The sequence below is a fragment of the Typopeltis vanoorti genome, chromosome 16, assembly GCF_054136105.1.
Source record: "Typopeltis vanoorti isolate ZY-2024b chromosome 16, IOZ_Tvanoo_1.0, whole genome shotgun sequence".
NCBI lineage: Eukaryota > Metazoa > Arthropoda > Arachnida > Uropygi > Thelyphonidae > Typopeltis > Typopeltis vanoorti.
Window position 1 is genome coordinate 108,481,181 of NC_143564.1, and position 26,202 is coordinate 108,507,382.

The 26,202-nt window shown below is 34.4% G+C and overlaps 1 protein-coding gene across 1 annotated transcript in view; it reads right to left on the reverse strand.

The window, feature by feature from the left end:
- LOC150098254 (OTU domain-containing protein 7B-like) overlaps positions 1-26,202 on the reverse strand; it is a 235,979-nt gene that overhangs the window by 101,735 nt on the left and 108,042 nt on the right. Inside the window, exon 5 of the mRNA XM_090406289.1 lies at positions 9,090-9,188. Within this exon, the coding sequence (XP_090262415.1) occupies positions 9,090-9,188 (99 nt within the window). The remainder of the gene's footprint in view (positions 1-9,089; positions 9,189-26,202) is intronic.

Below are 26,202 nucleotides of genomic sequence, written 5' to 3' on the forward strand. Positions count from 1 at the left end.
CATGAAACTCTGTTATGCAAATTAGAACAAATGGGAATGATATGACACTGGTTATATGGATGAGAGGGTAGCTCCTGAACAGATATCAAAAAGTCATAAATGGAATAGCATCATCCAGGAGAAAGCATGTGACTAGTGGTGTTGCCACATAGTTCCATGCTCTAATGTTTCATGAACACTACTGTTTAATTTGTACATATATGATATTTGAAATAATCTAAAAGGAAATATTCAGTTGTTTGCTGATGATGTAAAATTAGTTAGTGTAATAGTTACTAATTGTGGAGAGCTTGCAGGATGATTTAAATAGGCTGGCAGTATGGGAAAAAATGAGTGTCAGTTTAATGTGGAAAAATGTAAAGTTATGCATTTTTGGATAATTCGATTACAAACTGTGCACCATATTGATGGAACTGTACCCCAGGAAATAGACAAAACTTGGGATTTTTTAAAGGTGGTGGTAGAAAGAGAGTTGAAGTTTAGAGGAAATATGGCTAAGGTAGCTTATAAGATTACTTGGCTATTGAAGAACACAGTAACTAGTAGTGGTAGTGAGGGTGTGTGGATTGCAGAAATTGGTTGATAGGCAAAAAAGATGGGATATGATAGAAACATTTAAGTTACTTAAAGGGTTTTTATAGAATTGATGTAAAGGAAATGTTTCAGGTGGTTCAAAGGGAATGGATGTGCAATATATCATCCTCTCAAGTAGGATCATCTAGTCTCTCCTCCCTAATCCAACTTTCACCTTCATGTGGTGAACCACTGAAACTTGAGCAACCAAGTGGTTGATTGGGTACTAATCCCAGTTGGAAGCTTGGTTAAGTACAAACAAGAGAAGGGAGACTCTTAGGGCAAGTTTGGTGTTCCTAAGGTGGCAGGCCCACCATCAAATTAGGCTGCAGATGGCCAGTAACCAACCAAGCTGAATCTTTTCTTACTCTAATGTCTCAGGAAAGAGGTAACCAGATGGTCACTATCTATCCTTCTCATCTGTTAACCGTCTGGTTAACAGATATGAGCAGGATAAGGAAAGGAACGAAAAAAAAACAAGAATATATGGAATTTTGCTAATGAGAATGTTAACAATATCCATTACAAATATCAAGATATGTAGATAAAACCCTAATAAAAAGAAATGTCAAATTAGCAGTAATAACATAAACAAAGAAAAAACAAAAAGGTTCAGATGAAACAGATAATTACATATCTATAGCTACAGTGGAGACAAAAAGGAAGAAAGAGAAAAAGCAGGAGTTATGATTTTTATTCGCAAATCAATTTTAAAAAATATCACACACATTACAAATACTAAAGTATGAGAATTCTAGCACCAAGATTACAAATAATTCCACATACTCAACACAGACCTATAATCCAAAATGCTAATTGGAAGGTCATGGAAGATCTTGACTGCTCCATAGAAGAAGTCCCTCCAAATCCTCAAGAGTATCCAGAATTCATAAAAATACTGAGGAAAATCTCCACCAAACACATCCCCCGAGGATGCTGCACAAACTACATTCCAGCCCATTCCAGTGACATACAAGCAGCCCAGTATGCTGATTACTTACAACTTTACAACACCAACCCCCTTCTTAGAAAAGAATATCCAAGCAGGAGAAAAATTATGCTCCAAGATGGCAGAGGAAAGGCATTCCTCATGGAAAAAAGAAATAGAAGCCCTTGATATGACCCATAGTAGTAGAAAGACATGGAACTTTATCAACAGAATTAGGAAGGATTTCACTAAGCCATATGAGCATCCGCAGGTAACAGCTAATCAAATTGCTCACCAGCTGCTGCTGAATGGAAAATTCACTAAAAAACACACAAAAAATAAGATACTTAGAACCCCAAGTGAGAAACAAAATATGATTAACTCAGATTTCACCATCACTGAACTCAACACTACCATAAACCTATTAAAACCTAGAAAATCTGCAGGCCTTGATGATGTCTGTAATGAACAGATTAAACATTTTGGAACCAGGACTAAAGAGTGGTCATTAAACCTATACAACACTTGCCTCAGAACTCTAAGGATACCAACTATCTGGAGGCATGCCAAAGTGGTGCCTTTCTGAAACCAGGGAAAACTCCAACCGAAGCAAAAAATTACAGACCTATATCACTACTCAGCAACCTCTTTAAACTCTATGACTGATTAATTTTGAATAGGCTACAACCCCTAATTGAACCCCATCTTATTGCTGAGCAGGCTGGCTTTAGACCAGGCAAATCCTGCACATCACAAATTCTCAACCTCACTCAATATATAGAAAATGGTTATGAGCAAAAACTAGCCACAGGCATAGTCTTTGTAGACCTAACTGTAGCATAAGATACCATAAAACATCTTGCACTCAGAAATAAAATATACAGAATAACTAGACTATCGCCTTGTCCTCCTGATCCAATCACTCTTGGAAAACAGATGCTTTTATGTGGACCTTGGGGTAGGAAGAGCCGCTAGTACCACCAAAAAATTGGCCTCCCCCAGGGAAGTGTGTTATCACCATTACTTTTCAACATCTACGTCAATGATCTCCCCATCTTTTCAGGAACTAGAAATTTTATCTATGCTGAAGACCCTGCCATAGCTACTCAGTGAAAAAATTTCAAGTCCACTGAAACTACTCTATCACTTGCCTTAAATAGTCTAACCACATTACCAGCAATCAACTAAAACCAAACCCCTTGAAAACTCAGACTGGCATTTTCCACCTTAACAATAAGGAAGCCAAAATTGACAATTTTGCTTGAATATTACGTAGTTTTGTTTGCTTTTCAAATCTTAGTGTGTCCGTTTGTGTGTTTTTGGTGTTATTTCAATTATTAATTTGATAAGATACGATAGAAAAGTGCACATGGCTCCGGTAAGAAGAAAAATAATGGTGGCCAGTAATAATGGTTCACCATCTTTGTTCAAAAATTGTAACATAAAGGAGATTATTCAATGTACTATCCACGAGATGTATGCTTTGCAGAGAGCGGTTAGAGTCTGGTTAGATGATGATAGTGAAGTGAATGTGTGCAGAAAATGTAAGACAAATGAGGAATTAAAGTGTTTCAGGTCGTGAGTATGATATTTTTGTCGAATGTCAGAATGTAGAAAATAGCGATATGATAAGAAATTGCGAGGTTGTTCCAGAGAGCTGTGAGGGTGGCGTTGAAAGTGAGAATGAAAGTAATAATACAGAACAAATGAATGGTTTAACAGATAATAAAAAAGATGAGATAGATGCAATGAGTGAGATCGCACAGTTGAGCTGAGCGATACATAGGGCAAAGTGGCAGCTTGAGCACAAATGTCTACCGAGTGTACCAGTCAATAAAAAAAAGTATGATAAGAAAAATAAGAGTATGATTGTGAACATAAACAAAATGAAGGAGCGAGTGCTGTATGGAGATTCGTTAGTACAAGGTGTGAAAGTTGAAAATTTGACAAAATTGTACCAACCTGATGCGACCATTAAGGATGTAAGTGAGTCTATTAGGGAGCAAAAGCAAAGGATGAAAGAAATGATAGTGGTGGCAGGTATGAATAATATGAAAGGAGATAAAATGGATATGATAGAGGACCTGAAGGAATTGTTTGAGGTAGCAAAAAGAGAAGAGCGAGAGAGTTAGGATGGTTAGTCTGTTGCCTTGGTATGACAGTGACGAGTTTAGAAAAAAGCCCCATAATTGCTAATGACTTTATGTGCGGGTTATGCAGGATGAGTGGTGTGGAATTTGTGGACGTGTGGAGCGAGTTCGATGGGTGAAAGGATCTATATAAGATGGATGGTTTGCATTTGAATGGATTCGGTGTAAGGAGACTTGACAAAGTGTTGTTGAATTAAGTAGATATGCAGAACTTAGGAAGGCAGTTGAGTGTGTGAATGAGTATAATATGCCCGAGTGAGTAAGAAGGACAACAAATCAGAATGGGATAGTTAATATAAGGCATCAAGGTAGGGATGGGACTAACAGACTTCTGCAATTCATGTATACTAATGCTAGGAGTATTAGGAACAAGGAGGAAGAATTTTGGCCTTGGTTGGCACTTCCAGACCACAGGTTATTGGCATTAGCGAAACATGGCTGACTGAAGATGATATAGCTAGTGGGATAGAATGTGAGGGGTATAGTATGTTCAAGAGTGACAGGGAGAATAAAATGGGGGGAGGAGTATTACTGATGATAGCTGATGAGCTGCAGCCAAAGAGAATAGAAGTTGAATTGCAGGATAGAGAAAAGAGCACAATTGAGGCTATTTGGTGTGAGATTGAGGCTAGCAGAACAAAATATACAATTGAGTTCTGTATATAGACCAGGTGATGAAACAGATGTTTGAGATAGTATGCATAAGCAAATAAAAGAAATGAGTGGAAGGAGGGTAATTATTATGGGAGATTTCAACTATGATAACATTGATTGGAAGGAGGAGAGGACACATAGGAGGAAGGAATTGGATTTTATGTGGTTATTACGGGATAACTATCTGCAACAGCATGTAATGGATAATACTAGGGGTCAGAGAGTGCTTGACCTAGTAACTGCAACTCAGGATTTGACTGTAACGAATATGATCATATTACCACCAATTGGTGAGAGTGATCATAAGGTCTTGACGTGGGGGGTGGCTAAAGGTGTGGAATTTACAATTAAGACAGGGTACATGTGGAATTATCGGGCTGGTAAGTATGACAAGCTTAGGAGTTTGATTGGTTCAGTGCCATGGCATGTAAAACTGGAAGGGCTGGATGTTGACAGTGCATGGGAGGCGGTTAAGAAGTGTTTGCAGGAGGCAAAGGCTGACTGTATACCTAGCGTCAGAATAATAAATCAAGTAGGGATTAAATGGATGAATAACAGCATTAAGCTTGAGCTGCAAAAAAATAAACAACTGTGGAGGGAATTTAAGGAGAAAGATGACCTGCAGGCACATGAACGGTATAAAGCCCAGGCCAGAAGGGTAACAAGTGTGGTAAGAAAAGCAAAAGCGGATTATGAAAGAACATTAGCCATGTAGGCTAAAGAGAATCCCAAACAGTTTTTTCAATATGTTGCAAGTAAAAGAAAAAATGTATATGGCAGATTGATTTTAAAGAATGTCGATGGTAGGGAGGTAACCGAATCAGTCGATATAGTAGAATTACTGAGTGAGCATTTTGCAAGAGTATATCATCCAGGTGGTGACATTGCAGAAATAGAAGAAACAACAGCTTATATGGGAATTGTGGTGAATGAAGTGGAGGTGAATAGTCTATTATAAAACCTCAATGTCAATTCATCTGCGGGATTGGATGGTAAACCAGCTTATGTCGTACGAGAAGCGACTAAAGAATTGTCAGTGCCTTTGACCATTTTGTTTAATTTGAGTCTTGGGTCTGGGTTAGTCCCAAGGGGGTGGAAAGAGGGGAAAATAGTTTCACTGCATAAAGGAGGTTCAAAGACTGCTGTTGAAATTACCAGCCGATCAGCATATCAGGAATTGTTGTCAAGGTCTTGGAGAAAATGACAAGAGGAAAATACAAGTTTGGATAGATGAAAATGGGATACTGTATGGGGGACAGCATGGTTTTGTGAAGGGTAGATCATGCCTCACTAACTTGCTCATGTTCTATAACACAGTGGCGGCTGAACTGGATAAGGGTAATGGGTTTACAGTGATTCTACTGGACCTTGCTAAAGCCTTTGATAGGATATCACATAGAATTGTTATCAGTAAACTGCAGCATATGAGAATGGATATAGGGTTGGTGAGATGGATAGGAGGGTGGTTGATGGAGAGATATCAGGGAGTGGTTTATTCAGGGGTAGAATCCAAAAAACAGCCTGTGACTAGTGGTGTGCTGCAGGGTTCTGTTCTTGGACCACTGCTGTTTAATTTGTTCATTAATGATATAGGGAAGGATCTGAGAGGAACTGTGCATCTGTTTGCGGATGATGCAAAGTTGGGTAGAGCAATAGGATGCTCAGGACGTCAAAATTTTGCAGGATGATTTGGATAGTTTGGAGGACTGGGCTGAGGAGAATAGATGTCAATTTAATGTGGAAAAATGTAAGGTTTTGCAGTTTGGGGTGAAATGATTAGCAGCAGTATATCACATTGGTGGAACTGTACTCCAGGAGATTGAAGAGGCCAGAGATTTGGGAGTGTTGGTGGATAGGGAGTTGAAGTTTAGGAGACACATCGCAAAAGTGGCAAAATCAGCTCATCAAATCACTTGGTTGCTGAAAAACACTTTAACGAGCAGAAACAAACAGGTTATTGTTCCTCTGTATTGAGCCTTGATAAGACCCCATCTAGACTACTGTGCTCAGATATGGGTGCCAGGGTTTCTTCTTGATGGGGATGAGGTGGAGAGGATCCAGAGACGAGTGACCAAGATGATAGCAGGTCTATGGAATGAACCTTATGAGAACAGGTTGAAGATTTGTGGGCTGCAAAAATTGGTTGATAGGCGGAAAAGGGGTGATATGATTGAGACATTCAAATTACTGAAGGGTTTCTATAAGATTAATTCAGAAGATATTTTTGAGAATAGGACTTGTAGTAGGAGGACTAGGGGTCATCCATGGAAGTTTGGTAAGAGTGTGGTTAGCAAAGGTGTTAGAGCTAGATTGTTTACTTGGAGAATGGTCAATGAGTGGAATAAGCTGCCAGAGTCTGTTGTGGGTGTCATGACTGTAAATGAGTTCAAGGTGAAAAATGATAGATACTGTGTGAATGTTGAATAGTTGTTCTTGACATGATGTTGGGCCTCTCTTGATGAGTCTAAGGACTCCTTGGAGCTGCCCGTAATAATAAATAATAATAACAAAACAAATAAGTCATGGCTTCTTGACTATTATTGGTGTCTATACCCCAGAGGAAGATAAGAATGCATTTTATTCAGATTTACAAAAAGTAAAAGACAAAATAAACGCAAATGATTATATATAATATTGGAAGATTTCAATGCCGGAGTACAGAACATTCCACCAAGTACAAATGGTGAAAATACACGCAATAAAAATGGATACTGACTTAGTGATTTTTCCACATATAATAACTTAAAAATTAGTAATATCTTCTTTCAAGCATAAAGATTGCCATAAATTCACTTGAGAAACAAGAAATCTGAAAAGTATAATACCATGACAATTATCTCTTACAACGAAAATTCAGAATATCCCCAACATATTTTAAAATTAACCAAATCAATGCTAAGAGAAATCTCCAGGAATATTTTAGTATTCAACTGTTGGATGAGAAAAGTATTAACTACCTTTATGTGTTAAGAATAAATGGAAAACTAGAGCAAATAAAAGAAAATTATAAAAATTATGATAATAGAATAATTTAAAAAATATATCAATAAATGCAACAGAATAAAAAGCAAATGAAAGAGGAGAAAGGGAATAAGAAACTGTGATGAAAACATTGAAGCAATAATTAATCAAAGACAAGAAAGAAGCACATCAACAGTGGATGAAGACAAAATCACTAGAAGTAGAAATTAATTATAAATACAAAGAGCAATAGCAAAAAAAAAAAAAAGTGTGCTGTAAAAAGAATAGAGAAACATGGGACAACTTGATAGTAAAACAAGAGACCAAATACATACAAAATTCTAAGAAATATGAATAAGGAGATAAAAGAAAAAGTGAAACTTGAGAAATAATTACTGAGAAAATCTGGCTGGACTTCTTCCAAAGCTTATGGCAAGATAGTAATGAATCTAAAAGTGATATAATACTTCTACACAATGAAAGAAATAACATTACAAGAAATCCAACAAGCAATACAACAAAGCAAAGCAGAAAACTCCCCTGGAGAAGATGGAATAAATATTGAATAAGCAGGTATCCTATTCATCAAACGACTTTCAAAATTATCTAATAATATCCGGCAACAAGGAAAAATCCCAGAAAGTTGGAATAAGGCAATTATCATTCCAATATACAAAACAGGCGATAATACTTGCAACTGTGAAACTATAGAGGAATAAGTCTCCTAAATACTAGTTATAAGTTATATACATGGATATTAACTTCAAAACTTAAATCGTATGTTGAATATAAACTTTACAAAATAGCTTCCGAAAAGAATGATTGCGCACTACCCCAGCTTTTACATTAAAAATCTTAATGGAAAAACATTACAAATTCAACACAGAAACACATAAAGCATTTGTAGATTACCAAAAAGCCTTTGGCAGAGTCTTAAGAATAAACTGTGGACCGTACTCAAGAATCTAAACATTCCAATTCAGCTGTTTGCTGCAATAACCAACATGTATCAAAATAATCAAATAGCTGTAAGAATCAATGAAAAAGTTACAGAATGGAAATCAATAAACAAAGGGGTCTGTCAAAGATGCCCAATGTTACCTTTGTTATTTAATATCTATATAGATGAAATAGTAAAGAAATGGAGGAAAAATATAAAACAAGCATTTAAACTGGATTTTGGAATTATACTTAAATACCCTTTGGTCTGCAGATGATCAGATAATCGTAGCAAGAAGCGAAGATGAACTCCAAAGATTAATGTACTTCTTAAACATAACTGCTAATAATTTGGAATGCAAATATCAACAGACAAAACAAAAATCACGCCTTCTAAAATTTTATTTTCAATCATGATTTTACTTCTGATTGGAGATGGTCCTTTGACCATCTCCAATCAGAAGTAAAATCATGATTGAAAATAAAATTTTAGAACAAATTAATTGCACCAAAAGAAACTGACATTGATATCAAAATTTCAAACTTTCTAAAGATAACAGGAATGATCAATAATATTTTCAAACCTAACCAAATGCATACAAGAATAACAGTTTATAAAGTTTTAGCAAGTCCTTCTCTACTCTATGGAAGTGAATTATGGACCATAAAAACTGCAGAAAGTTTTACAAAATTTTACTAAGAGAGGAAAAAACTGGCAAAAATTGAACCTTAATTATTGAAATGCCATTTTCTAATTTGAATTTTACATATCACGGGATGGCCGTGAATATATGTATGCATATCAATACAGGTTTTGTTTTTCAGCATTTGCTCAAAGAATTAGAAAGAAGGTAAAAAGGTAATCTCTGACTAAAGTTGATTACCTAGTGAAGCTGCATGAAGAAGACAGTTGCCATCTCCAGTGGTTGCTAAGGGCCACAAACGTTGAGATAGTCCTTTTTCTGCCCACCAGTTTAAGCGTCCTTAAAAAGAATAAAAAAATGTTATGTGAATTTTTCATAATTAATAAAGTTAAATAAGATTTACAAATACACAGATATATATATATATATATATATATATAGTAATAATTATGATATTTTGAAATTGAAGAGAGAATCCTAATATTTATTAACATATAGAAACTATTTTTTTTTTTGCATTTTCTTGCATCATAAATTTGATTTGATTTTTGGAAAACATCATTTCCACAGTGAAAAACTCATAAATAAATCTACAAGTAATCCACATTTAATTAGCTAAGGATGAATTCTAGTATGCAAGCAGCATATGCAAGCCTGAAAATGATAAATCTGGTCAGAGGGCTTATTTTATTTAGGAATAAATAACATTAAATTGGTAACTGTGAAATAAGAAATCTTTAAACTTTTTTTTGGTGATATCAAAATTTAACTTTTTAGTGGAGGTGAAATGATTTTAGATATATATATATATATATATATATATATACACACACACACACACAAATAAATACAAATATATCTACCCTATATATATATAAAAATAAGCCTTTTTATGTCACATTTTTTGAAACTTAGGGGCTACCCTGAGTGTCGAGTCTTCAAAATTCAAGAACCAGCCTACCAGTCCGGAACTCAGGATGGTTGGGCGGCGTAGGTGCCAGAATCCCCCTTTCAAGTCTTCAAAATTTGACTCATCAGAATTCAAGGAGAACCGGCCTACCAGTTCAGAACTCGAGGTTTTGGGCGCTGTAGGCACCAGGGGAGCAGGACCTCTTTTGAGTCTTCAGAATTCAAGGAGAACTGGCCTACCAGTCGGAACTCGGGGGATTTGGGCACTGTAGGTTGGGGGGAGGGGAAGAGCCCCTATTGAAGACTCGACACTCAGGGTAGCCCCTGAGTGTCGAGTCTTCAAAATTTGAGTCATCAGAATTCAAGGAGAACCGGCCTACCACTCTGGAACACAGGGGGGATTGGGCGCCCCCTCCCCCCCTCCCCAAGTTCCGGACTGGTAGGCCGGTTCTCCTTGAATTCTGATGACTCGAAAGGGGGGTTCCATCCCCTGGTGCCTACGCCGCCCAATTCTTCAAGTTCTGGACTGGTAGGCTGGTTCTTCTTGAATTCTGAAGACTCGAAAGGGGGGGGGTTCCATCCCCTGGTGCCTACGCTGCCCAATTCCCCGAGTTCTGGCCTGGTAGAACTGGTTATCCTTGAATTCTGATGACTCGACACTCAGGGTAGCCCGAGTTTCAAAATGTTTCAAAAAACGTGACATAAAAAGGCTCATCATTTTATATATATATATATATATATAGGGTAGATATGTCCTTTTCATATATATATTTTTTTATACATGTATGGCTTCTGGCATAATTTTCATAATGTTTAAAAAAAGCTGTCATTACACTCCAGTTGAAACTCCTGCCCACTGAAATGTGTGAGTATTAGACACTGTAAAGATAAGTTAAGAGGCAAAAATATCATCTATCAATGCAAGTTTTAAAAAACGTTTTAGTTGGTAGCACATTCTAAGGCTGCTCAAGAAATGAGGGGAAGAGAGAGTTAAAACACTACTTTCATATGATAAGTGCATTAAGCTGAAGGAATTTCACCTATCAAGGAAATATGAACATAGTATTTAGATATCCCAATTGCTATTTTATTTAATTACTTGATACATTTATTAATTAATTTATTATCAATTATTTTATTAATTAAGACATTTTATAAAGTAGAAAATGCAGAAATAAAAATGTAAATAAATAAGCAAAAAAATTTTTAGACCATTCAATCCTATATTCACCCAGTATTCTGAAGAGTGCAAAATACTGGGTGAATAATCAAAGCAGATATTAATTTTACACCACACTTGTCTTTTACTGTGTTGTGAAACAAAAGAGAACTACAGTTCAAGGTTTGCTCTTGGTGGTGCTTCCATTCCTTCTGCTTGTACAGTAGGCCTTATGCTTAGATGTGATGTCCATGCTTTGGGATCATCTACAAGTGGTGCCCTGGATACTGATCTCCACTCCATCCTTTAATGGAGTGATGGTAATTTGGTCACTTTCTATGCCTGCAGGGTATAACTTTGTCTGTTTTTCTCATTTTTCTCAGAACAGAGACCTTGCTTCTTACCCCTTGTCTCTGATAGTGCTTAGATAGTAGTCATGACCAGATCTTGCTTCTTGGACTGATACTTTCCCCTGGCCTTTTACGCATGGACACATCACATCTATGATATCCTTTATTGCTGAAGCATTGCTTTTCATTTGTCTAACTTCTGGCCATGCAGAGCCAGAAGTTAGACATATTTTGGGGTTTGGGGTCAGCCTTGTCTTGAAATTCTGCTCTGGCATTTTTGGTGGTGCACCTAGGACCTCTCTCAGAAATCTTGTTGCTGTTGACTCTCTGGTCTTGCAGGCATCAGTTGCCATATTGTATTTCTCCCACAGATATTTCCATGCTAGTTCTTCTGTTCAGAAGAACTAGCATCCATGCTCTCCATTTCTTCTACAATGACATGGATAACAGTTGCCAAACAGCCTCAACTGCAAAAATGACTGCCAATGAACACATGGGTTTGAACCATGCTTATGGTGGGATTTGAACCTGCAAATTGTTGGCTGGCGAGTGGATATGCTAACCACTCAACCAACCAGGCAGGCAGTGATCATTCTGATAATTTGCTGAAATTCAAATGTTTGATCAGATTTCAAAATGTTGGTGATAAGCATTACCAATGAACAAAATGCAAAACTGCATTTTGAGGATGCTGTTTCTCCATTATATGGTTTAATGGAATTAAACAGTGTAAACAGATAAATAATTAAACACATATTAAATCAATCCTATATTTCATCTCATTCATTGAAACATTGTCAGGGAAACAATATTAAAGGGTAGGAGGCCTAAGAATTAAAGTTTTCCAAATACTGGAAGTTTAATACAACCACATTTATTAAGATAGGTTGTTGTTTTTTTTAAAATTTGCTGCTGATTCTAAAAGAAAGTCTTTTAAATTTGTATTTGTTGTGGAGCACAGTAATTTTCTTCCATTTGATTCTGTATAAGGTATCCAAGGCATAGTCAGCTAGACCCAAATGACCATGCTTACGGCAGCAGATGTATTGTTTATGTTCTTCTAGGCCAGTGATTCCCAAAGTGGGTGGTACTACCTCCTTGGGGGTGCTGGAACAATCCAAGGTGGCAGTAAGGGCTTCATGAGCAAAAGGGGCATTGAATTGAAGTACTGAAGTAAGGGGGTGGTGAAAGTATAAAGGACAAAAATTAGGTGCTGAAAAAAATTTATCATCAAAAATTTTGATGATATAATTGTTGTGTAACGTAAATAAAGATCATAATGGTTGCTTTATTTTCCAAGGAAACATACAAAATGCAAGTTACAGCTGATCAGCATTGAAGTCCAAAGACAGATCTTAACAAGCAAAATGCGGGTGCACTCGCATTTTCAAGTGATTGGAATTTTACAAGTCCAGTATGCATCGGCAGGAACATGTGCATATTATGACTTGTTCACTGTATAATACTATAAATACGTGAGACGTATGAAACCAGTTTTCAATTGCTTCTGAATTGTGTGACAAGCAGTTAGCAATTTGATGTAGTGCATAAAAATTTTAGTGCATATTTGATACCTAGTCTGTACCTTATTTACACAGATTACACACAAAGCTAATTATTGTTGTTCCAATAAAACAGCAGGTTTCACGTGAGTATTTTTATACCCTTCCTTGTAAAAATAATTTGATTTAGGCATGTGAGAAATTGCATTCTAGCAATTTTGTAAATTCAACTTTTTGATTTTTACAGATAATATCATGGCTGAATCCAAGAAGAAATGTAGACAATATAATATTGAATATTTGAAATACAGCTTTATTCAGTCACCTACAAAACAATACCAATGTGCCTGATTTGCCAAAACATTTATTCAAATGAATCTATGAAGCCTTCAAAGACTAGAACATATGACAAAATGTTCAAGCTGATAAAAAGATAAAGGATTTATCGTATTTTCAAGCATTTAAAGAAAAAATTTTTGAAACAACCAACATTGACATATATGTTTTCAGCCGCATCCAAACTAGATGATGGATTGTGCACCTCTTACATTTCCTTACTGATTGCTAAATCAGGAAAAGCACATAACGTTTACGAAGAACTAATCCTAGTTAGTAACCGGCAGTTAGTGAGGTCATATGCACAGGGCTGCATTTATACTTTTGGAGGCCCGAGGCACATCATTATGAGGCCCTCAAAAATAAGCATTTTTTTTAGTTTCTTGAAAATAAAAGTCAACATTTCCATAATAACTCATTTTAATAACACAATACAACATTGGTATTTGCATTTTAAAAAAAGTATAAAAATAAATCAGTTCAAATTTAAATTAAAAAATTAATAACTAAAAGTTATTAATGTGTGGCATTTGCACACCACGGCGCTTGGCCGCACAAAGGAAGACTTGGTTTCGAGTCTAGTCGGCGACTAGTGGAAATTTTTCTAAGCCTTTTTTCAACTGGGTCCCGAGTTAGTCGATCTCTGGCACGGGCAAGCGGGTTTTTCCTCCCGGAAACTCGGGTTTTTTCCCGTAAACTCAAGAAAATTGACCGTAGAATCCACATTATTTCAGACATTAAATATATTGTGTTAGGGTTAGGAACTATGAGATGGCGGCACATTTGAGCCGTCTCTCTTCACTGTGTACCGCTTAATTAGTGATAGCCTTGGGCCATCTATCTCTGATTGGTACCAGTGGAGATTAAACTGCCCACTCAGTCTCCAAAAGTTAGATAGGGCTAAATGGCCTCGCCTACTCCCCATATACGGGAATAATAATGCGGTAGCTGATTTTTTTTTTTTGATAACTAAAAGTTTTTTTTTCTGCCTTTGGTTTTAGCAAATATATCTATAATGTCATCGTAATTGATAGTCCATTACATCTGATTCAATGCATAATAATGACAGGTCACACTTGTTTTATTTTGGTGCAAGTTGCTTCTTAAATAATTTTTTATTCGTTTCAACACTGAAAATGAATGTTCAGCACTTGTATTTGAAATAGGCATCATCATCAAAAATATTTTTAAAATTGTTTCTACATTCAGAAAAGTAGACCTTAACCCATCGTTTATAAATTTGTACATATTTTGAATTGAAGAATTTTCTTCCTTTATCATTATTAAAAATTGCTTAACTTCATCAGTAAGTTTTTCTGGATCAATATCAGTTCCATAAGTTTGTAAAATTTTATCAATACTAGTCTTGTACTTGTCTTGATCTATACCTTCCATCAAAAAAATGTCAAACATATCTAATATGTCGAAATAGCTTTTTGTTCTTTCATTAATTTCCAACATTAGCTTATCGCAAATGACATTAAAAGTGTTCACAGTGAAATTTTCTTTCCCATGTAATATAATCTCATTGTTAGATTGTGAAACTTTGTCACTCATTTTTTAACTCTTTCCTTTTCATCTTTAAATTTTGTTCTCATCTGTTAATAAATTGTTTCTTCATTTATAGCAGCAAAACTATTTCTTATATCTAAAATAAAACCAACTAAAGAGTGTAACAAATTATTAGCTAAAAACAAATCCATATCAGGATCTTGTAGAGATTTACTAGTAGCATTTATTCGTTGTAAAATTTTGTACCACATAACTGTTAAAATTGCTGTTTCTGGTTGTCAAAATGTTCAGCCAGTGATGAGCTCTCTAATTTAGAAATAGGTTTTTCATGAGAAGAAATGGATAGTTCAAGTAATGCGTCTTTAATTTGTTTATATCCCGTTTCAAAGCCAATATAGCATCAGCTCTTGCGGACCACCTCATTTCACTTAGTCTTTTAACTGTTAAAGATTTTTTTTCTAAATGTTTAAGGAGTATACCCCATCTTCTTGTTGAAGATGAAAAGTAATTATATACATTTTGAATAAAACAAAAATATTGCACTGCTTCTGGACAAGATTCCGTGGCATAGTTGCCAATTAAATTTAAAGAATGACTAGAGAGAGAGAGCATGGCATATAATGTGCAGAGGGACTACGTTTTTTCAGCCTAGCTTGTAAACCTGTATAGATACCTTTCATATTGGCAATGTTATGATAGCTTTGCCCTCTGCACATTTTTATATCCAAAGATAATTCTTCTAATTTTTTTAATACTACCTCTTCTAAATATAAGGAATTATGTTGTGTAATTCTGATGAACCCGATGTTTCTCTAATGTCAGAATTTGTGGCAACATACCTAAATATCATAGCTAGTTGGTCATTATGGACAATGTCTGGTGTTGAATCAAGTATTATTGCAAAATAAGCAGCTTCCGTAATTTCTGATATTAATATTTCTCTTGTTTTTTTAGCAATTAACACTATGAATTCATCACAAGTATGGTAAGAAAGAAAATTTGATCTGCCAGAACCACAGCTGGCATACATTTTCATGTGATGTTTTAAAAAATCATCAAATTCTCTTAAATAATGTAAACACGATAATTAATTTCCGCAAGAATCAGAAAAAATATCATTTGTATTTCCTCCAAATGCTAGCTCTAGTTTACTCAGTAACTTAATGGTAGCTATTATTCTTTTTAAAACCTTCCTCCAATAATTTTCTTCAGATTGTATTTGTTTGATCAATTCAGAATCAATTCAACTATTTACAGAACTTGATTTTCTTTTGCGATATGTGCACATCGTTCGTATATGCTCAGTAGAATGCTCGTGATCACATAAGGTTCGTGTTATCTTTCCCCAGTCATTAAAACCCCTTCATTAAGATATTATTTGACTTAGAAAACAATTTACAAACAAAGCAGTAAATTGCTTTGCTGGTTTCTGAAAAAATTAGCCACTCTCGTTTCTCCTTTGTTCCATTTACCTTTTTACAGTAAAAATGTAATATATTTACATTTCTGACATATATTCTATTGCGTTCTATGTATTCTTTTTTTAAATTTTCGATTTTACCAACGTTCTGGGGCATATTTATTAAAATATGCTCTATAAACTGTTCATTAATAGTAAATGGCCACACTGCTATATCGGTAGGATAAGAGATAGCTTGCTTGCTGGTAAGTACAGACTCCAAGTGAAAATTTTCTTCAGAATCCTCTTGATTTGTTTCATTTACTTCTTTCTCTCCTTCTATGTTTTCCACATCATTTTGATGTTCTTCATTTTCACTTTCATCTCCTCCTGATAATGATACCAATGTTTCATTTTCATTCCAAGAACTGTGAAGTACAACTTCAGTTCTACGAAAGAGTTCATTTTCAGAACGCAAACAAAATTGCCCCCTTTTGATTATTTAGCTGTTTTTCATTTTCTCTAAGTCGTTTTCTTTTACTAGCTCTGGATTCAAATTTTCTTGGCATCATTATGTGTATTAATCTATCAAAAGCGAAATATATATTTATTAAATCCAAAATAAACATATAAATATAATAAACAATTACGTTAAAAGCTTAAAAAATACAAAAATAGAAACAGTAGTATCTTGGTTTTTAAAATAAACGAGTAACAGTAAAATAAGAATAATAATTAATTGAATAATATATTCTTACCGACTCCGACAACTACTTTAACCATTTAATTAGGTATATACACTTGTATACAGTATACTGCTTTACAAGTACTAGCCAAATAACGGTAACTAAACTATCAGTTTAATTAAAGTTTTTTGGAATTTCCTTTACTGTTCTACGATATTTGATCCTTTTTGGTGCACAATTTATTTATTGCGTCTCTTCCCAAAAGTATAAACGAATTTCACATGTATACAATAAATATTAATATTAAAAAAATCTTGGTAATATTAAACTAGCAACCTTGTAAGTCATTTTATATAAATAAATGACTAACTTATATCGATGGATTATAAATAATTATGCAACTACTACGATACTTTATATTTAATATTAAATTTTCTAAATAGTTTAAAATCTTTTAATGTAATTCTAAATATATATATTATTTACACTTTTAAATATTCCATGTAATTGAATCATAATTAATTTGACAAAAGGCGTAATTAAAATTTCAATTGCAGTGTTGATTATTGATTTTGAGAACATTGATTTTGTTTGACAAGCTTCATAGTTGCTACAAAAATTCTCAATACCGAAAAAATATTAAACGGTATGGTAATAATTTAGTATAAGGATAAAAGTTTTTTTTATTTAAAAAAAAAAAAAAATTTAAATGCAATCAAATTAAGTTTGCTAATCAAGGTAAAAATTGGAACTCCATGAACTGTAACGTTCAGATATTCTCACTAAAAATAAAAATTTTGAATTTACAGTAATAAAAATTATAGCAAAAATCATATTTATGGAATTACAACATTTATTTATTACAAGATTTATTCAACTCCAGCTTTGATTTTTATTTAAGTTGCAGTAATAAGCATAATTCCAGCTTTAGTTAAAACGTAGAGGCAATAAATAGTAACGATAACTTGCTATACTCACTAACATCCACTTTGTTTACTCGACATTTTACCCTAAAATCACTAAAATATTGATGCACAAAAAAATGAACTGAAAAATCAATTTAATTTATAAATAATAATAAACTTGAAATTCAAATGCTCTATTTATGTGATATAGAAACTGCTCTTACCCAACTATTTAATACAAATAGCAGCAGCACACAAAAAAACCTCTGTTGTCTCTGGAACGTGTTTCAAAATGATCGCAAAAACTGTAACTCAAAAACTTATTTACAATTTCAACTTATTAAACCTCTAGTATACTTGCAAAGAGGTTAGCCAACTCTCTATTAAGTTACTTTTACAAACTGTATATCAACTTCAAATATGCCAATAGATTCTCTTAATGACACTTCTTGTTACTGTTTATCTAAATCTTAACTGTCCAACTAAAACACATTATAAGAGAAATTGTACAAAGTTATATAACTTACAAAAGCTCTGTATTGCACATTCAGTCAAAGGTCTTGCACAAAAAGTTCCAAGGCAATTCTCTCATCTCAGATCTTGAGCTTCCTTCAGGAAATCTGGTTTCAGAAATATCTCATCGGGAAAATACTGTGAACTGCACCCTGTTGTAAAATTTTATTATCCTTTTGTGTCTATTTCTATTGTCTTGTCCTTTTTCTATGTTGCCATTGTAAAGTTTAATTTCTCCTTTTATTTATCTTACGTATTGTTCTCTTTAAATCTTAATTACACTTATATTGCACTTGTTGTATGTGCCCTTAGTAAAATCCTTCTCTAGTAAGACTTTATTCTCTTAACTTCTATATTTCTCTTGGCCGATCTTTACATATAAGAATGATGCTAGTGGTTTGGGGGACAGAGGGAATATTAATGGTCAATGCCAACTCCCTTGTCTCTACACTGGTTCTAATTCCTTTTTCGGATTCAGGGAAAATTTATTTTTCACTACGCCACCCCAAATCCTAGATTAACAAAGAATGTAGAATCAAGGAACCAGAAACAGTTTAGCTTACAATCTTATGTTACTATAGGTTATGTTTGCAGTCGTAGCCCCTATAAATTAATCTCGCACTGTGGTCCGTATTTTATGAGCAAGTGCAACAGAGAAAAAAATCAGGCAAGTCATCAATTAAACAAAAAGAACAAAACATTTAATTCACTTGATACATATTACACATTATGAATACACTCTGATTACGTAATCTGCAATTGCTAATGAATGAGCACTAATTTCTCAGATTCTCTATATCTATCTTAGCATGTATGACAAAGAACTTCATTTATGATTTACGACTTATATTTGAAAGATCACACTTATTCAACAATATTAAAGACATTTGCTAACTGAATTACTAATGTAGCTCCACGTGCTCTCATACAATTTCTCTCACAAAATTCTCATAACTTATTCAATCATTAAAAGACACAATTCCTAGGCTCCACGTGCTCTTGCACCATTTCTTTCACAAAATACTCATAATATACTTTATCATTAAAAGAAACAATCTCTAGAATCCTTCCTAAAATTTACAGATATCCTTCTAGTACACATTTACATAAAAAAAACTAGACTGTACATTATCAATTGCTGGGGAAACTATTTGGCCACCTCACATATCTCGTCAGGACAATTACTTTCGACTCCACGTTTCTTCTATTTTTCTGAGGCATTCTTCAAGGGTTTCGATCTGCAGATACTTCTGCCTCTGAAAATAAGTATATGTTATTCTCTGGTGAACTGTCTCAGCATCGTAACGAAATCTCCATAAGCATCGGTGAATATCTTCTGCTGGGCTGGTCGCCAATTGGTAAATTTTCGGGAAATCCACAACAAAGTTTCTCAGTCATTATCTCGAATCTGCGGGGAACAAGGGGATGCCACGAGGAGGCTCCACACACCACAGCAAAACCGCATGAGACCCAGAGCATAAGAGAGCACAAGCCTAAGAGTAAAAGCGTTTTTTTCTGGTGCTGCACGACTTTTTAAATTGCTCGCCACACGTAAACACTACGTGTCATCGATTTCTTCTCCCATTTTTCAGCGTCACTTCGTGTCACCCAGTACTGAGCGCCACACACGGAATCCTTAGCGTGATTCTCTGAAAAAGGGTGCACCTGTACTCTTTGTTGCACGGGTTTTCAATTCTGGCCACCTTTTATTTAATCGGATTATCTCTTTCTCCCAGCAATTTATAAGTACTTACACTTAAGCAGTAAGATTTAAGCAATTTAGCAATTCATAATACTTTACATTATAACAAAATAATTGAAAGTTTCTCAGTTTAGTAATATTTTAGTAATTTACAAGAGTTTAGTATATTCTGATATATCAATAATTGATTCAAAATGTAACCCCATGTTAAATCTGAAGGAAACGTAAATTAATCCGATTTTAGTTTCATTCAGAACTTAACACTGTGGTCCTCATATACAGCTCCAGCAAAAAGTTATTCTCCCATGGCGAAAAGAAAAACTTTCAAGCGAAGGTGCTTCGGGTAATTTGTCTCACCTTTCCTCCTCTGCTTGGGCTCCAAAAATGCCTGGACGACTGCCTCCTTGTTCTGCTGCCTCCACTAACTTGAATTGCCACCAACTGTCAACCGGGATCCCTCTCTGGCCTGGAAGCTTTTCTCCAGCGATTGGAACATCTCCTTTCGGCAACTCGAAGCCTTCTCTTAAGACTGGAACTGGGAAGCTCCCCTCTGGCAACGTCTGGAAACGGGAAGCCCTCTCTCTCTCTCTCTAGCAACTTCTGGATCTGGGAAGCCCTATATGCTTGGCTCTGTCCCCTTTTATTATACCTTCTCTGAGACCTCACACGAAGTTTGTAACCCCGAATAATTCGGCATGATTCTTTCATCTTAAATTTCAAGTTTGGCCCGCTTTTTGTTTTCTTCTGTGCCTTCTTTTGATTGTAAGTTGCTGACCATCGGAAAGTTGTCTGAACCTTTCTGACTGACTTTGGAGGTGTTTACGTGCAGAACTTGTAAGCCTTTCTCATACACACAAAATTTAATAAATAACCTTTTTAATGCCGCCATGTAGATCTATTACATACAGCTCTGGCGAAAAACATTGCCTTTGTTTTTAACACTCTAACATATTCTTATTAAAGAAGTATATACAGTTAATTTCCAAAGGGCTATTTACAAAAATATCTAATGCAAAATATACAGAGACAAACAAGGTTATTTTTTACAACATTCTTATGGGACTTGACCTAAGTAAAAAATCGATGTAATGTGCTTTGGAATATTTAAGCTACAATCGAGTTTTTACAATATTGATAAGAACAATAGTCTAAAAGTCCAGGTAGTCCAGTGAAAACCATCTGTGACAAAATGAAACTAGTTTATTTATTTAAAATCGCAAAAATACAAATTTATTAAGTATATCTTTATAGAATTCATAATTAAAAGGACTCTAATAATAATAGATTTCTACAGATGTGTCTCATCTTTGGTATTATCAAAATTATCAAGTTATTCTGAAGCATTATGAATTTTGCTATTTTATTATTATGCCACTATTTCTTCAAATGCAGCACTTTTTACAACAAAACTGGCTAAGTTATGTTGAATATATCCGTTTGTAAATATACTCAAAATCCCTTTGACCTAATAAAAAGGCAGAATGCTGATGAAACTTCATCAGCATTCTATCTGTTAAAATGCAATTACCCCCCCCCACCACCACCACCATTAATGAATTATTGTAGTTATGTGCACTGTATTTCTTGGATTGATAATTTTTTGCTGCACAATTTACTTATTGTCTCTTCCCAAATAAAAACGAATTTCACAAGTGCGAAAATAAATAATCAAAATGTTTGTTTGCATTGGAAATATGTCAAATATTTATATTTTTTAAATAACATTTATTGAAATAAATATGACATTTTGCTTCCTTTCCTTGCAAAATAAGATTATATGGGTCGCACATTTCAATTTTAGAACAATTTATTTATTTTTTTTAATATTTTTATTTTTATGAACAACAAATGGTGTTAAACTACATTACTCGGGGTTTCCGATTGTAAGTCTTTTTAATTTATATCCAATGGTATTTTATCAGAGATTCTACGAATAATGAATTCAAACAAAAAAGAAAGTGCACAAATGTTATCTAGCAGTATTTGTGTGTGTGTGTGTGTGGTGATAATTTTGGGAGGGAGGAGTTAGCCATTAAAGGCAAATTAATTCTGTTATGAAAATTTTGGAAATAAAATTTCATTTTGAAGCATGCACCTACATGTTTCAAAAGATAAACTGTAGGGAAAATATCGCTACTTCAAAACTGCCGCATAATATTGAAATTAGCCGAAAATATGTACATAACAGTTGACTTCATAACTGCCGTTTATTTTGATTTGTAGTGAGTGATTAGGGACGAAAACAAGAAAGTTGAAATGCAAAAACCAACAGATTACACTATAAAAATTATGCATTGCATGATATGATTCAAGATTTACGTATAACTAACCTTCGAACTAAGATTATGAATAAAATAGGAAACTTAATTTGGAACAGATGGAGGCTGTATTCATTTTTAGATTCAGATTTTCATGAATTTATAAAATAATTGTTTGACAAAAATAATTATCTTCAATCGAGTTCTTGGAGAATTTTAAAATGTATTGGCGATTAAAATAATTAGCAAAAAAATTGATAGTGACATTGATCTTCCAAAGTGATACAATATGAAGTGAAGAAAGTATGAAAGGTTTTCTTATTTTATGCTGGCATTAAAAATTATAATTATACAATAAAAACAAGCAGCAAAATGAATATAACTCATAGGTATTTAGTCTGATATAACTTAAATTCCAGTTACCGAGCAAACAGCAGGCAACTGCGTTTCTTGCAGTAGGCCACAGAACGTAGCTACTACGTACGCCAGGTAATGTAGTTAAGTGTTCTTTTCAGGGTGAAGGATTATCGCACCTTCTAATGAACATGACGGTCAAACTACACTTCTTATCCATGTTCTTTCAGTAGTTGGACAGAATATTATCCAGGTTTGTTGGATGTATATATACGTCCAGCAAAGAAATGGTACGCTTACATACATGAATTTTATGGAATACAGAGTTCCTGTTAGTTTTATATTCTAAGGAAAGAACAATGTATTTCAAATGGAAGCGGGAAGCCTCACAAATTTTTCAGCGGCCTCTAGTTTTTATATTATGAATTTAATATTTAAAAATAAGTATTTTATTTTGCAACTATAACTACACTGTTTTTTTATTGTTCTTTGTGAGGAGTAAGGTTTTAAAATGAGGCCCCCTAGAGAGTAAGGCCCCCATCTTGCACCTAATGGTAAATGTGGCCCTGCATATGCATTGTACTGAACAAGCCAGCCTCTGATATCATCAAGAAAATTCCTTTGAGCAATAATACGGTGCAACAAAGAATTGATGAAATCGCCCAAAATGTTGAAGACTCATCATGCGAGTATTTAAAACATCCCAACTCTCTATACAACTTGATGAGTCTACTTTACCAGGAAATGAAGCCTTACTTTTAGCATATGTACGATACATAAAAAATGAATTTACCAAGAATTATTATTTCTTAAAAATTTGCTGACACTAAAGGAGAATTGATATTTCATGCATTGGAAGAGTTTTTTAAAGTAAAAGAAATCCCTCTGAATAATATCTTGTCAGTTGCTACTGATGGTACTCCAGCGATGGTAGGGTGCTATCGCAGTTTTATTGCATATTTCAAAGACGAAGTGCCAAAGGAATTCACTGTACACTGTGTGATTCATCGTCAACATTTAGTTGCCAAATACCTGAGTGATTGCCTACACATCATTACATTATGTAATTACAGCAGTCAACAAAATCAAAAGTCATTCATAATGACAGATTGTTTGGACAACTTTGTATTGTAAATGATGAGTTCAATCGCTTGCTGCTCCATACAGAAGTTCATGGCTATCAAAGGGTGCCTGTTTGAATCGATTTTATAAACACTTTGACTCAGTGCTACAGCTTTCAGAAAACAGAGATGATTCTTTACGAGCCAACTTGATTAATTTCAAAAGTGACATAACTTATGTGACCAACTTGTTTAACAAACGTAAGGAAACAAATCTACAGCTCCAAGGAGATGAGCTGAATTTAATAAAAAGAAAAGCTGTTATTTATGCATTTGTGTCAAAACTTGTAATGTACAAACAAAACTTAGGACAAGGAGAATTCAGCCAGTTTCCAAATCCATCAACAGTGGAAAAATGTGAAGACGTCATCAGCTATTGTCAGTAACTTGGAGGCTCTACATTGTGATTTCAACCAACAATTTAAAGATATTCTTGAAATGAAAATATTCAATTGGGTTTTGGACCTGTTTTCAAGCACAAACACAGAAGAATCTTTATAATTGCAAGAAGAACTGACAGAAGTAACAGCAAGCGAGGAATTAAAATTAAAATTCAAAAATGAGTACCAACAGTTCTGGTTGCAAAAGCAGATGCTGTTAAGCCGGAGTGAAACAAAATATTAAAGAAAATTACGTTTCACTCGGGCTTAACATCGTTATCACTCTCTTAAAAGAATTAATGATTTATCAGAAATGCAGTAGCACTTGTATAGAAATTTTACCTTTAGTTTTGCATCTTATCTTATTTTTGTAATGTGATATTTCATTATAATTTTGGTGTATAGCTGCTTAGTCTCAGATACTATGTAAATAACTAACCATTTGCTGGGTGAGAGATAATAACAAAAATGTGAAACCAACTTCAAAAAAATGTAGTGAAAGTACAGGTACATCTGTTATGTAGCAATGTGCCTCCCCCCTTCCAACATGATGCTACGAAAGTTACGAGAGGATTCCGCGAGCGGCGCTTGTGACGCAGAGAACGTATGAAGTTGATATCAGATGACGAACGAGAAAAGTGGCGCGGCATTTAAAAGGAGCGGTAATGCTGCATACAAGGCTTTTAGACGTTTTCCTGCTGCTGTATTCTTGTGCCTCGGAAGTCCGGCTGGTATGGATCCTCCACATGGGTTTCCTTTGTTCGAGGAAGTTACGACCAAATGACCAAGGGAACTTACCAGTCGGAAACAAAAAGCCCAGCAGATCATGATAGTGGAAAACTACAGAAATCTTCCAATATGAAGTATAAAGAAAATTCATAAAGAGTATCCAGTAAAGTATGAAGTGAAGTGGTCAACATAGGTAGATATCTGACGAGATACTGAAGCAGTTAAAGTAGCATACCAGCAAATTGGTAAGGTGAAAACTTTATGTCTTTTAACTAATGGAATTGAATAAGATTTTATTGTATGTGCTACTAGAGACTCTTTGAACTGTTAAGTGATAGATTTAAGAAAGAAATAGAATAATGTCTCATGAATGTACCTCGAGAGAGAGTGATATACAAGAGTTCTTAATTAGGCCTGAAATATATGTAAATTGGATAAGATTTGTCAGAGAATATTGTGAATGGAATTTGATATATATTTAGAATGAGATTTGATCGAGTAGAGTGATACAACGAGACTAAGTGATAAAATGTTATTAATTAGGTTTCTCAGATAGAAAATTGTGGAAAGGATAAATAACTGTATGTAAGAGTGCTAATGCTGTACCAAAATTTTATTGAACGATTAACTCAGTGCTTCAAAGTGTATTATATGTATTCTACTTGTAATTAAAATGTTTTGTTTAAATATAAATGTTGTTTTGCCTGTACTTAGATCCTACTGCACTTGCTCATAAAATATAGCGAACCTCGAAAGGCGGGAAAATTAGACATTATCAGGTCATGACTGCAAGTTTAAAATTTATAAATGACAAGGGTGAATGCTGACTGGATTCTAACTCCTTGGCCTAACATGTTTAGTATATCCTAGGATTCAGGGTGGCACAGCGTTAATACATAAATTTTTTCTGAATTTGAAAAGGGAGATAGAACCAGTGCTGAGACAAAGAAATAGGCATCCGCCATTTGCATTTCTTTGTCTCACAGAACAACAACTTCACTCTCGTCAGGGATTTCTGCCTAAGTAATAAGTATATTGAGATAGAAGTTAAAAGATAAATGATATTAAAAGGGTGATAAGAAAGTAATAAGTAGGAATTATTGAAAGAAAGATACATTAGTGTGATTTATGCTTACAAGAGATAGAAAGGGCCTTAAAGCACAAGAGGATGACACAACAATGCCCATACTTTATCCTGGATTATGGGCTGTAGTAAAAAAGTTTTTAATTGCATTGCCATCATCGTATTTAGTGGAACGTGGGTTCAGTGCAGTCACAAATCTTTTAACTAAAAAAGAAACCAACTGCAAATAGCTGATTGCAGTGATTTAAGAATGCTGCTGACAAATATAGAGCCAAATAAATTGGTAGCAGCACACAAGGCTCATCCTTCTCATTAGGATTGTTTTTGATATTACTGATCATTATTTACTATTTTATGTGCAATTTTTACATATGTGCAATTTATGTTTGTTTTCTTAATTTTAATAGTGTTATTAAATTTTCAGCTCCAACTTGTCCTATGTTTACATGTAATT